General features: G+C 40.0%; 1 protein-coding gene across 5 annotated transcripts in view; it reads left to right on the top strand.

The window, feature by feature from the left end:
* Positions 1–13,582, top strand: part of MDH1B (malate dehydrogenase 1B) — a 101,941-nt gene that overhangs the window by 32,065 nt on the left and 56,294 nt on the right. For 4 of the 5 annotated variants that reach the window (XM_073646356.1, XM_073646359.1, XM_073646358.1 and 1 more), the window contains 3 exons: positions 2,420–2,554; positions 4,232–4,395; positions 9,212–9,711. In XM_073646356.1, coding sequence (XP_073502457.1) covers positions 2,420–2,554; positions 4,232–4,395; positions 9,212–9,711 — 799 coding nt within the window. The remainder of the gene's footprint in view (positions 1–2,419; positions 2,555–4,231; positions 4,396–9,211; positions 9,712–13,582) is intronic. The other variant, XM_073646357.1, reaches the window with a different exon arrangement.

Here is a 13,582-nt window from a genome sequence, read left to right on the forward strand (position 1 = left end):
AAGAAATGAAGGTCAGTCAGTGCGAAAAATTGGGAAAACTTTGAAGGTGTCCCCTAGTGGAGTTGCAAAAACCATCAAGCGCTACAAAGAAACTGGCTCACATGAGGACCGCCCCAGGAAAGGAAGACCAAGAGTCACCTCTGCTTCTGAGGATAAGTTTATCTGAGTCACCAGCCTCAGAAATCGCAGGTTAACAGCAGCTCAGATTAGAGACCAGGTCAATTCCACACAGGGTTCTACCAGCAGACACATCTCTTCAACAGCTGTTAAGAGGAGACTTTGTGCAGCAGGCCTTCATGGTAAAATAGCTGCTAGGAAACCACTGCTAAGGACAGGCAACAAGCAGAAGAGACTTGTTTGGGCTAAAGAACACAAGGAATGGACATTAGACCAGTGGAAATCTGTGCTTTGGTCTGATGAGTCCAAATTTGAGATCTTTGGTTCCAACCACGGTGTCTTTGTGCGACGCAGAAAAGGTGAACGAATGGACTCTACATGCCTGGTTCCCACCATGAAGCATGGAGGAGGAGGTGTGATAGTGTGGGGGTGCTTTGCTGGTGACACTGTTGGGGATTTATTCAAAATTGAAGGCATACTGAACCAGCATGGCTACCACAGCATCTTGCAGCGGCATGCTATTCCATCCGGTTTGTGTTTAGTTGGACCATCATTTATTTTTCAACAGGACAATGACTCCAAACACACCTCCAGGTTGTGTAAGGGCTATTTGACCAAGAAGGAGAGTGATGGGGTGCTACGCCAGATGACCTGTCCTCCACAGTCACCAGACCTGAACCCAATCGAGATGGTTTGGCGTGAGCTGGACCGCAGAGTGAAGGCAAAAGGGCCAACAAGTGCTAAGCATCTCTGGGAACTCCTTCAAGATTGTTGGAAGACCATTTCCGGTGACTACATCTTGAAGCTCATCAAGAGAATGCCAAGAGTGTGCAAAGCAGTCATCAAAGCAAAAGGTGGCTACTTTGAAGAAGCTAGAATATAAGACATATTTTCAGTTGTTTCACACTTTTTTGTTAAGCATATAATTCCACATGTGTTAATTCATAGTTTTGATGCCTTCAGTGTGAATGTACAATTTTCATAGTCATGAAAATACAGAAAAATCTTTAAATGAGAAGGTGTGTCCAAACTTTTGGTCTGTACTGTACATCAATATGCAACCTGGCAACTCTTAATAGGGCTTCCACACACAGACTTTGCACAAGACACTCAGTTTAGTGGGTCCTATAGGAACACTCTGGTTTTTACCTTCTAACCTTTATCCAGGGATCTGCCCTTCACTACAGAGACCCCTGAGTTGTATCCATGGAGTAGCTACTGGCTGGTGCAACAAATTGGCCGTGTGATGACTAACAGGCTGGGATGGGCCAGGAGGATAGCCAGGGTTTAATACCAAAGCGACCAAATGCAAAGACCATAGAAAGGGCATACAGTTGTGGGTCAAGTCCAAGAATTCACCCAAGAAGTAAACTGCATAGGAGTAATATAAGAGCAGGGTCAGGTATGAGACTAGCCATCAGGATAGGACACACCAGGAGCAGCCTACAATGCTGTAACTGGCACTGGTCCGGAGACGGACAGGGATTCAAATCGAGTGCCATGCTCTGCCATTGGATGGCGGACACCGTGCTCCCATTGGTGTAGAAAAAGGTCATGCTGATTGTTAAAAAGGCGCCCGTGTGGCCTATGTCACACCGATCTGTATTCGCTATGTTGGTCGTTCTCCATTCCTCTTCCTTGCTGTATCAAAATTAAATAAACTATTGCAGCAAGATTCCCTACTTTCTATCTTCTTCAGTGCTGAGCTTTACATCATTACTAACCCCCGCACTGCCGCTTTCAGAGCCGCGAGGTGGACCAAAAAAATGAATCAACATTAACCATACTTTGACGCCAATGATTGAATCAAAAGATTCTTTCGGGATTCCTCCGACACATCCCGGTGTGCTGTTCAGTGCCGAGAACACTTGGCATGTCAGCTGCGAATGGACTGTAAACCTTTGGGAATTCCCTTGTAAATTGGCATACTTTGGTGAAGATGTGGAATTGAAGTTTTCATATATTCTTGCTGGGATGGAGATTTAAGATAGGTCTATGAAATGAACATAAAGAAAAGAATCCTTTGATTGAATCATCGTTGTCCAAGTGTGGTTAATGATTGGGAGCTGGGTCTGAGAGATACCGGTGGGCTTGATGATATCCCACTTTTGCCAAAACTCAGTTTGGAATACTTATACTCTCAAAAAAAAAATATTTCAGGAAAATTCTGCTGCAGATTTTTGTAGCCATTCTGCAAAAACTTAAAGTGTGACTCCAGTCTTATTATCTGTACAAAAAGTAGTAGGAGAAATACTGAGATTTAAGCATTTAATGGCCTGCGTTTTATTTGCTCATTTTGTAGGACTGGCTGGCGGACTTATGTGTAAAGAACGGATGGAAGCACAGCCACTCTCCTGTAATATGGAGAGAACTGTTAGATCGTGGAAGCAAGGGATTACTACTGGGAGGCTTTAATGATTTCATGGAACATGCCCAGGTAATTTCATGTAACGTATGGCTGTATTTTTGTGAATCAATCACTCTGTGTATTTTTAATGTATTTCATTATCCCATTTTTTCTTTCTTCTAATTTTGTGAAATGCAATAACAGCAAGCTACTAATATAATCCCTGTTTTACACATTCCAGGCTGGTTGTAATAAATGATATATGTGATAATATACAGTATATAGATGTTTTTTGCTTTCTCCTTTCCCAGCTTATCAGTTCATATGCATGTTTTCTTTTATAATATTATCTTTAAAGGTTTATTCTCAAAATCACAATGTGGTCTTATAATAATGTACATATATAGCTATTCATTTGTACCAATAACTCATTGTTAAAGGGCATCTGTCAATCTGTCAGTATAAACCCTCCTAAGCCGTCTATATGGGCTTGCAGGTAATAAACTGAATAAAATGATACCTTCATATATGTAATCTGATGTCTTATTCCAGAGAAATCCACATTTTTCTTATATGTAAAAACTGTTCAGAACTACGGTCTGGACACTAATCTGCATGAGACTCTGCCTTCAGAGCTTATTTTAAATAAAAGGGGGCATTACCAGGGCTCAAACAAGCAACAAGCAGGGCTGAGCTGTCTTTGCTGCCTGCTGCTGACGGATTAGTTATGTGAAACTGACAATGCTGCTCTGTTGATGCATATGGCAGAAGATAATCCTCTGCCATATGAATCTATAGAGCTGGATTTCCAGGATTTCCAGTTTTCCATTATTTATTTGTCAGCAGCAGGCATCAAATACAGGTCAGCCTTTCTTGCTTTAGCTCTATTTTGGTTTGTTATTAAAAGCTCTGTTCTGTAGGCAGAGCCGAGTGCAGACAATTGTGCTCTGCTGATGGCAGATGATAAAATCCTTCCAGCAGAGTTTTATGCAGGACCATACAGTATATAGAAGTGTGCGTTCTAAACATTGATTATCTTGATACTGTGCCAAATATCTGTGGTGGATGCAGCAGAGCTGAGCACATTATAGCAGAGCTGTTTGGAAGCCTGTGCTGTTTTACATATTGATCAGTCAGCTAGCTTCCAGCAGAGCTCTAAGAGATGGGGCTAGTTAGAAGCACATAGGGGAGGGAGGGGTCTGCAGCACTAAGGAGAAACAGTGTGCTGTTAGGAAATCTAAATTTAGCAGTGTATGAATAGGACCTCCCATTCAGCTATGTGAAGCTGGATGTACATAGGTGCTGATTGGAAAAAAAATATATAAAAGTACAAGACAGAAGCTTTATGTTTGGCTTGGTCTGTATATTAACAGTATGTATGCATTTACTGCGCTTTGTGAAAAAAAATGCAATTGTGTGAATTACCATTAAATGCTTAAAATTGTATCCATTGTTCCTCGAGAGCAAATGTTGCTGCATACCAGGATTTATATACTGTTACTATAATTTGATTGACTCTAACCGACCTCCAAATTCATTATGGCTTATAAGTAATGTAGAGGTGATACTTGTGCCCTTCTATGTGTCTGTAGATGGAAGTACTGTACACACTGACATTTAGCCTTCTTATGTGAAGTATTATCAATCATTTATAATAATCTGCTTATTTATTGGAAACAAAGCTTAGTTATTATATTCAGTTCTTCTTATTATTTATTATTATTTTATTATTATTACTTATTATTGGTATATTATGGTGTTTTTCAGGAATATTACAATGTAACATCATCCATGATGAGTGATCTAATGAAGGAGATTTCAGCAGAGAATATGCAAACCCACCTTGATTTAGAAGAGGAGGAGGGTAACGTTAGGAAACAGTTCAATCCACTGCATATCTGGATTATCGGGTATGGTGGGAAAAAAACACTGTATGTTACTTTCTGTTTGGTAAAGTGCTGTTCAACATTTTTGTCCACATGCTGCAGATATTCTTGTGTGGAAAAACTGAATTTTCATTGCAGATTTTATCCTTTGCAATGAATAGGGTGAAATCCGAGGTGAATCATCCCACAGTCTGCCTCACAATCTGCATGTAACAAGTCTGAATTGCCCACAGACTTACAGTGAGATCCATGTGTATAAAGTGCCCTGACAAGCCTGTGTAACTATATCGCCCATGTCTTCTGAAAGCAGTGTAGTCAGCAGATAAAGCGTAGCTGCAGTGTAGAGGACAGGGGTTTCCTAAAGCTTTTTAATATACATTTTTGAAAAGAATTTTAGTCCTTTTCCAAAAGAGCTCTCTCCAAAAACCTGAATGTTGGCACAAAAAGAGACCAATCTATTTTATGAGAAATATAATCCTTCCAAAGGCTAAGGAAGGAATAAAAACCCAAACTGAGCGGTTACTCACCACCCCAGGGTCCAGCGCTGCCTCTCACTGCTTCTCCGGTGATTTTGCACAGGCTGCAGTAGTGATGTCATGTCAACAGCACTGAAGCCAATCACTCAGTCCACGTCCCTGCCGATGTCCATAATGTGTGCCCCTGAGCTCAGTGATTGACTGCAGCACTGTGTATGTGATCTCACCGCTGCTGCCTGTACATAATCAACCGAGCAGCAGCAAGAGGAAGGGCTGGACCCTGGGAAGGTGAGTAACAGCTCAGTTTGTTCGTTTTTGTGGGGCTTTTGTGCCTCCTTAGCCTCCAGAGTGACAATTTTTTAAAGGGGATACTGTTTTTAATATATGGTATGCAGTGAAGAACATTAACACTGCATTTATCTAAAAATCATGTCATAAACCGAACTGAAAATACTACAGCGCTCATTGTGTAACCTCAGTACTTAAATGGAATGGGCTGTAAGAAAATGCATCAAACTCTCCACTGACATACACAGAGAATGCAGTGATCACAGGTCAGCAGATGTGCAGAGCTGGCACCCACACCTAGCAAGCATTTGTGGTGGACATTGGCGTATGGGAGCAATATATTACCTTGCCCGGCACCCCATTGGAAATGCTGCGCACAGCTGCAGTCGGCCATTACCTGATGTGTGGATGGTTGCTGTGGCCGACACTATATCTCCTGCTTGAAATTGATCCAGAAGATGAAGTATTTCTCCCAGAAAATGATTGCAATTACACGTTTTGTTATACACATGATTATTTCCTTTGTGTGTATTGGAACAACACAAAAAAAAGGCAACTTGGACATCATTTCACACAAAACCCCAAAAATGGGCCGCACAAAATTGTTGGCACCCTCAACCAAATATTGGATTACACACCCGTTGGAATAAATAACTGCAATCAATCGCTTCCTATAAACATCAACAAGCTTCTTACACCGCTCAACCGGAGTTTTGGGCAACTCTTCTTTTGCAAACTGCTTCAGGTCTCTCAGATTTGAAGGCACCTTCTCCCAACAGTAATTTTAAGATCTCTCTACAAGTGTTCAATGGGATTTAGATCCAGACTTATTGCTGGCCACTTCAGAACTCTCCAGTGCTTTGTTTCCATCCATTTCTGGGTGCTTCTGGAAGTATGTTTCTCCCATTTTATCTGGTTTCCGATGTGATTTTCATATTGCTCACATGTGTTACTTGCCACAAGTGAGTTTGAACGAGCATCACATGCTTGAAACAAAGTTGTTTACCCACAATTTTTGAAAGTTGCCAACAATTTTGACATGTCCATTTTTGAGGTTTTATGTGAAATTATGTCCAATTTGACTTTTTTCTCTGTTTTGTTTTTTTGTGTTGTTCCAATGCACACAAAGGAAATAAACATATGTATAACAAAGCATGTGTAATTGCAACCCTTTTATGGGAGAAGCACTTCATTTTCTGGAGCAATTTCAAGGATGCCAACACTTTCTGGCATGTATATAGGCATCCCTACCTGCCACATACAAGCACATTGATGCCAATGCTTTCAAAATTCTTCCACCTCCCATAGACATGGACAAATACGTACATTCCTCTCAAACTATTTCTGCTATGAAAACTGTAAGGAAAAATAAAGGTTCTCAATCTCCGACAGCCACAGAGGCAGAAAATTTCTCTCTCTTGAAGTTTCCATACAAAGTATAGCCAAAGTGCTATCACACAAACTAATACCAGCTATTGTTGCAGGACTACAACCCATCCAAGCCTCCATCGACCTCATCACGTCTCAGGCAACAGAACACAATAAAAGAATTCTGGAGGTCAAACAAAGATTTTCTGCAACTTCTAACATCCAAAACAAAGAACAAACACTCCATAGTTTAAAGGGATTATCCACTACACAGACAACCCCTTCTGAATCTCTGTTTCCCCCCTGTAAAATTATAACATTTATACTCACCTCTGGTGCCACCACTGTTCTAGCGGTGTCTGCACTGGCTCTCCCAAGGATCGCATGACACTATTTCACGCCATCCCTGCGGCCAGTCTGTGCTGGTTTCACTCACCCCACCTTTGGACGAATCATATACATCCAGAGAAAGTGAGAGCAGCAAGTAGGGAAGAGTGACGTAAGAGTTGATTGGCCGCAGGGCTCACGTAACGTAACAATGTCATGTCATCCATGGAAGAGCCAATGCCAACACCACTGGAACTGTGGTGGCACAAGAGGTGAGTATAAATGTTGCTATTTTACAAGGAGGAAAGATAGAGATTGAGAAGGGGTTGTCAAAGTAGTGGACAAACCCTTTAATGGAGAAAGTAGTTGACCTTGAAATCTACAGCTGCTGGAACAACCCGAGATTCATTTGATTTACAGAATTAGTTATTAATCAGCTACATCTTACTTCAAACTGGCTCCTCAGCGCCTTACAACTTCCTTCTGCAATCATCATTGTAAGAGCTCATCTTTTGGGCCCTGACCAACAAAATAATGTAGATCATCCACGTTCAGTTATATTCAAATTATTCAGCTGTCAAGACAAGGTAAAGATTTGGAGAAACGTAGAAAATTTTTTCACATTCAGCTTCTGAATAACTCTTTTTAATTTTCCAATATCTCGCTAAAGGCGAGGCCAAAGGCCAAAGGCTTTTTCATCAATCTGAAAAGAACTGCATAGGAAAAACTTTTGTTTTTTGCTTTCCTATATATATATCCAAGCTCATAGTGTCCCTGGATGTCTGAATGAAAAATACCACTTCTTTGACGACCCTGAGGCCACCTAAATCAAGCTCCAGGGACTATCAAAAGCCTTAACACCAGTAACTTGAGGATGAATGCCAAATCGTTGGCTTTGATAAAATGGACAAAATACATTTTTGAAATATCTAATGTGATACACTCTGATGCTTTTTTTTCTAAGTATAATATCAATTTGGATAATACCAAAGCTGAGCATCTGGATAACAGTATTCCTTTCTGGGCGTTGTCTAAAATTGTTCTCAAAGTTGAAACTACTTTCTAAGAAATAATGAAATTATATATAGTCTAAGAAAGCGTTGAGCAGGGTTCTCCGTGATCGTGGTAATGTGGTGGTAGGGGTCTGCTTTGGTTTGTCACGACCTGGACAGTTCATGACCTAAGACTCATGTACAGTTGGGTTATGCCGCAAGATAGTGATCGAAAAGCACACAAGCAAGTCCACCTTTGGATGGCTCAAAAGAAACAATATTAAGTCCTAACTTGAAGATGCTGTAGCAAGACCTCAACCTTTACCCGTTGTAAGAGATTTTTTCCATCTACCATTCTCCATCTACCATCTACCGTTTTCCATATGAGGGTTTGTTTTTTATGGGACAAGTTGTAGTTTTGACTGAAGCTATTCATTTCATCATATGATGTTCTGAAAAATGGGGAAACAGAATCAAAGTAGGTTGAAATGGCAAAAAATGTCACCCTCCCATTGCTAGTTGGGTTTCTGTGCTTCAGTGTGTAAATACAACCTTGCGATAGGAATCTGCAAGTCAGTATAATAACAGTAGAAAAAAATGGTTTCTGTGGCCATTTTCTGGACTTACTATAACTTTTTAGTTTTCTGTTGATGGAGCAATGGAAGGTCTTTCTTTTTGCGTGGTGAGCTGTAGTGGTACATACGATGTTTTCATCACTTTTTATTGCTTTTTTTCAGGAGGTGTGATGACCCAAAGAACACATTTCTGTCCTTTCCATTTTTCTTTTCTTTACAACATTTACTCTGAGTAATAAATACTAAGTAGTACTCTAAATAATGTTTTATTTTGATAAATTGGACTGCCAACTCTGCCAACTGTGACACTACCAGTTATTAGGTTTAGAGGGGGTACTTACTATTTCACATGGATTTGAATATATATATTTTATCATCAATTAATTGATTGTTTAAATGCTGCTTTTTGTGTTAACTAGTATTATCTTTTGTCCTACATTAAAATTAGTTGCATGATCTGAAACACTAAAATATGCCAAATTCGCTTAAATAGAAAACATCAAGTCAGGGGAAATACTTTTTCTCAGCACTGTACACTGTAAGGGTATGTTCCTACGTTTTCCACCTTATTACCAGGTTTTTTTCCAAGGTTTTTTTGCCACGAAGACACGCAACATTTTACTGTACCAGCTACCGGAAGTGAATGAGATTTCTGAAATCTCATGCACATGCTGCTTTTTTTCCATGCAGATTTAAAGCAGTTTCACATCTGTAACAAGTCAATTCTTCAATACTCCAGTATTTGAAGATGTTTCTGCTTCAATTACTGAACGTGTGCACATACCCTATTTGTGCTTTACAAAGTGAGTGCATTTCTCTTCTGCTTGTATTTCAGAGCTTCAATGCCAGCCTGCTACAGTCTTATCCCTATTTTGGCCAGTGGTGATGTTTTTGGAGTGAAACAAGACCTCTGGTTACATTTATTGGACCACAGTCACTCCCAGCACACTTTACAAGGACTGAAAATGGAGGCTGAAGACCTGGCGTATCCATGTTTACGGAAAGTGACCCTTCACACAATAACTGATGATGCATTTCTTCAAGCAGACTTTGTAATTGTCCATAATGACGTACTTGCCAATGAGGATCAATGTTCAGAAGCTCAGATTAGCAAGATCAAGGAGCAGTGCACTCGGTATGGAGCACTCATTGATCAGAATGCAAGAAAAGACGTGAAGGTGATTGTATCCGGAACTAATTATGTAAACCTCGTAGCCCTGCTTATAATAAAACATTCACCATCTATCAACCCTCGTAATATAGTGGCTCTACCAACACAGCTAGAGTTTGAAGCAAAAGCTCAGATAGCAAAAAAGCTGAATATAAATTCATCAGGTATGTATGAATACTTATGGGCAATGTGAGCAGATTATGATAATATCTGATCGTTTCTGCTATTCTGCTATTTTCAGCGTTCCACTGGAATAATATCTCAATAGTGATTGTCATTGTTCCTTGTCAGAAAAAAAAATTCAATTTATTCCTTGGGTGTGCTCCGTTGTACTGATAGTGAATGTTTAACTTTTTTAACGGTTTTTCATTATGATGATGTTACATTAAGGTTTATTTCATAGTGAACAAACACTGTTGTGACATCATTCCTTTGCTCTTTTGTATCCTGATGATGTCACAAAACTTTTTTCCCACTTTTGATAGGCAGTTCTCCTTTGTGATGATGTCATGATACTTATTTTCCATTGTGATGTCACAATTGTTTCTCTTTATTCATTAACTATGTTCTATGGTGACAATAGAGTCATTCTCTTTTCCTAAGCAGAGTTTCATTGTGATGATATCACATTCATGTTTGTCTTTATCCCTTGCCTATGTTACATTCTGATGATCTCCCAGTAATCTTTGTCTTTCTCCATTGACTGTTTCATTGCCATGATGTCACTATAGTGTTTCACTTTATTCTGTGTCTGTTTTCTATTATAATGATTTCACAATATTTATTTAATTTTTTTCATAACTGATTTAACCGCTTCCCGACTAGAGATGAGCGTTGTTCTACTCGAACTGTTCGCCAATCTCAAATTCGAGCTGTTTTGGGCGGTGTTCGAGCCGGACGGCGAACACGAACGATTTGAGAAAAATTCGGCTGTTCGAGGTTATGTTCGATAACTGTTCGTGCACCAAAATCATAACTGGATTTTTTCTCAGTAATGATGAAAATTAATGTTAATACACAGTTTGAGTGTACAGCGGGGTGGGGGGAGGGGCAGGGGATGGATCTCTGCAGGAATAATGAAGATCTCCATTTTTTTTTCTCTTTCCCGCATTTGCAGTGGGGAGGTGCAATCTGTCAGCCTATCAGCAGCGCACACACGGAGCGAAGTGCTTTTTTTCACACAAGCAAGGGCATGTGTGATTGGCAGTGTATGTCACATGTCCTTGCCCTATAAGACCAAGCCATTTTCCCCGTCGCCACCATTTTCTCACTGCTGCAGCTGCGTGTTAGACGGCACCGCTGTTGCTGTGTGCGCTATACCTTGTTAATTTCAAGCCAATTTTCGCACAAATATACAGATAGCTTGGGAGTAGGGAATAGTTGTGATTGCAGTCCTTTTAAGGACTAGGTTACAGCATTTCCTACGACTTTTATCAGGCAGGTCTGTGCTCTTAAATAGATAGATTGTGGGAGTAAAGACTAATTGTAATTGGAGTCCTTTTCAGGACTAGGTTACATCAGTTCCTATCAGTTTTTGCCAGGCAGGTCTGTGCCACCTGCTGTGCAAGTTTTTTTCACAGCATTTGGCTGAATCTAGCAAAGCTAATCCTTTTTGGCCTATTGCAGAGTGTGTTAGTCAGTGGAGTAGCCTATCTGTGTTGCAAGATATACCACCTGTGTATAGAATACCAATTTTTTTACTGCACCTAGTGAAGTAAAATCTTTTGGGCATAGCATCATTCTATTAGTCCATCTATACTGACCTCCATCAGGTTGCAAACTGAATATAATTTTTTTCTGCATCTAGCTCTGAAAAAATATTTGGGCTTCTAGCGGTGTGTGGGACTTGGTCTATTAGTCCATCTATACTGACCTCCATCAGTTTGCAAATTAAAAATAATTTTTTTCTGCATCTAGCTCTGAAAAAATATTTGGGCTTCTAGCAGTGTGTGGGACTTGGTCTATTAGTCCATCTATACTGACCTCCATCAGGTTGCAAATTAAAAATAATTTTTTTCTGCATCTAGCTCTGAAAAAATATTTGGGCTTCTAGCAGTGTGTGGGACTTGGTCTATTAGTCCATCTATACTGACCTCCCTCAGGTTGCAAATTAAAAATAATTTTTTTCTTCATTTATCTCTGAAAAAATATTTGGGCTTCTAGCAGTGTGTGGGACTTGGTCTATTAGTCCATCTATACTGACCTCCATCAGGTTGCAAATTAAAAATAATTTTTTTCTGCATCTAGCTCTGAAAAAATATTTGGGCTTCTAGCAGTGTGTGGGACTTGGTCTATTAGTCCATCTATACTGACCTCCCTCAGGTTGCAAATTAAAAATAATTTTTTTCTTCATTTATCTCTGAAAAAATATTTGGGCTTCTAGCAGTGTGTGGGACTTGTTCTATTAGTCCATCTATACTGACCTCCATCAGGTTGCAAATTAAAAATAATTTTTTTCTTCATTTATCTCTGAAAAAATATTTGGGCTTCTAGCAGTGTGTGGGACTTGGTCTATTAGTCCATCTATACTGACCTCCCTCAGGTTGCAAATTAAAAATAATTTTTTTCTTCATTTATCTCTGAAAAAATATTTGGGCTTCTAGCAGTGTGTGGGACTTGGTCTATTAGTCCATCTATACTGACCTCCATCAGGTTGCAAATTAAAAATAATTTTTTTCTTCATTTATCTCTGAAAAAATATTTGGGCTTCTAGCAGCGTGTGGGACTTGTTCTATTAGTCCATCTATACTGACCTCCATCAGGTTGCAAATTAAAAATAATTTTTTTCTTCATTTATCTCTGAAAAAATATTTGGGCTTCTAGCAGCGTGTGGGACTTGTTCTATTAGTCCATCTATACTGACCTCCATCAGGTTGCAAATTAAAAATAATTTTTTTCTGCATCTAGCTCTGAAAAAATATTTGGGCTTCTAGCAGTGTGTGGGACTTGGTCTATTAGTCCATCTATACTGACCTCCATCAGGTAGCAAATTAAAAATAATTTTTTTCTGCATCTAGCTCTGAAAAAATATTTGGGCTTCTAGCAGTGTGTGGGACTTGGTCTATTAGTCCATCTATACTGACCTCCATCAGGTTGCAAATTAAAAATAATTTTTTTCTTCATTTATCTCTGAAAAAATATTTGGGCTTCTAGCAGCGTGTGGGACTTGTTCTATTAGTCCATCTATACTGACCTCCATCAGGTTGCAAATTAAAAATATTTTTTTTCTGCATCTAGCCCAGCCAATAGTTTTGGCCTAATACCACAGTTTGGCCACTCAGCTCTGCTCGGTTACCATCCATTGTTTTTTTGTGCAAACAACTCCAGAGTTGTGAATTAGTTAACCACCAAAATGAGTGGAAAAAGGCCTGCTGCTGGTGGAAAGGGGAATAGGCGTGTTGGGAAGGGGAAAAAAGGTTGTGTCCGTGGGGTAGGTGCAGAAGAAAGACCATCTTCCAGCCAAACTAAAATGTCTACTTCTTTTAGCGGACAATGTCATAAGATCCCTTTCTTACGGCCACGCCAATCGCTACAAATTCCAGATGAGGCACAAAAACAGCAGGTGCTTCAACGGATATCAAGTGCTCCTTTAAGTGGGCTCTCCTCCACATCAACTTCAACATCACAAATACTCCAGTCCTCAAAGGTGTCACCCAAATCGCACTTGCTTCCTCACAGCTCCCAAATCTCCAGCTGCCCGTCTGAGTATGAGGTAGAACAGATGGTTGAGTCTGCAGAGCTGTTTACTCATACTATAGCCTGGGAATCAGAGGTCGACTCCAGCGCTTCTGTGAATCCAGACGAGGAAATGATCTGCACTGATGCCCAGAATCTTTATGAGTCAGATCCAGGACCAGACGCAGAAGGTTCTGACCATAATGTAGACCCTCATTCCCAAACTTTAACTCCTGTTGGTGGAGACAATGAGGAAGACGATGATAAGACTCAAATACCTGATTGGAGCGACAACTTTAGTTTTTTGTCAGGGCAGGAACAGGTTGGCTCTGAGGACGACGGGTGTGATAACGCACAGGG

This window comes from Phyllobates terribilis, unplaced genomic scaffold (assembly GCF_046119375.1).
Source record: "Phyllobates terribilis strain yellow unplaced genomic scaffold, ASM4611937v1 Scaffold_9__5_contigs__length_417890890, whole genome shotgun sequence".
Taxonomy (NCBI): Eukaryota; Metazoa; Chordata; class Amphibia; order Anura; family Dendrobatidae; genus Phyllobates; species Phyllobates terribilis.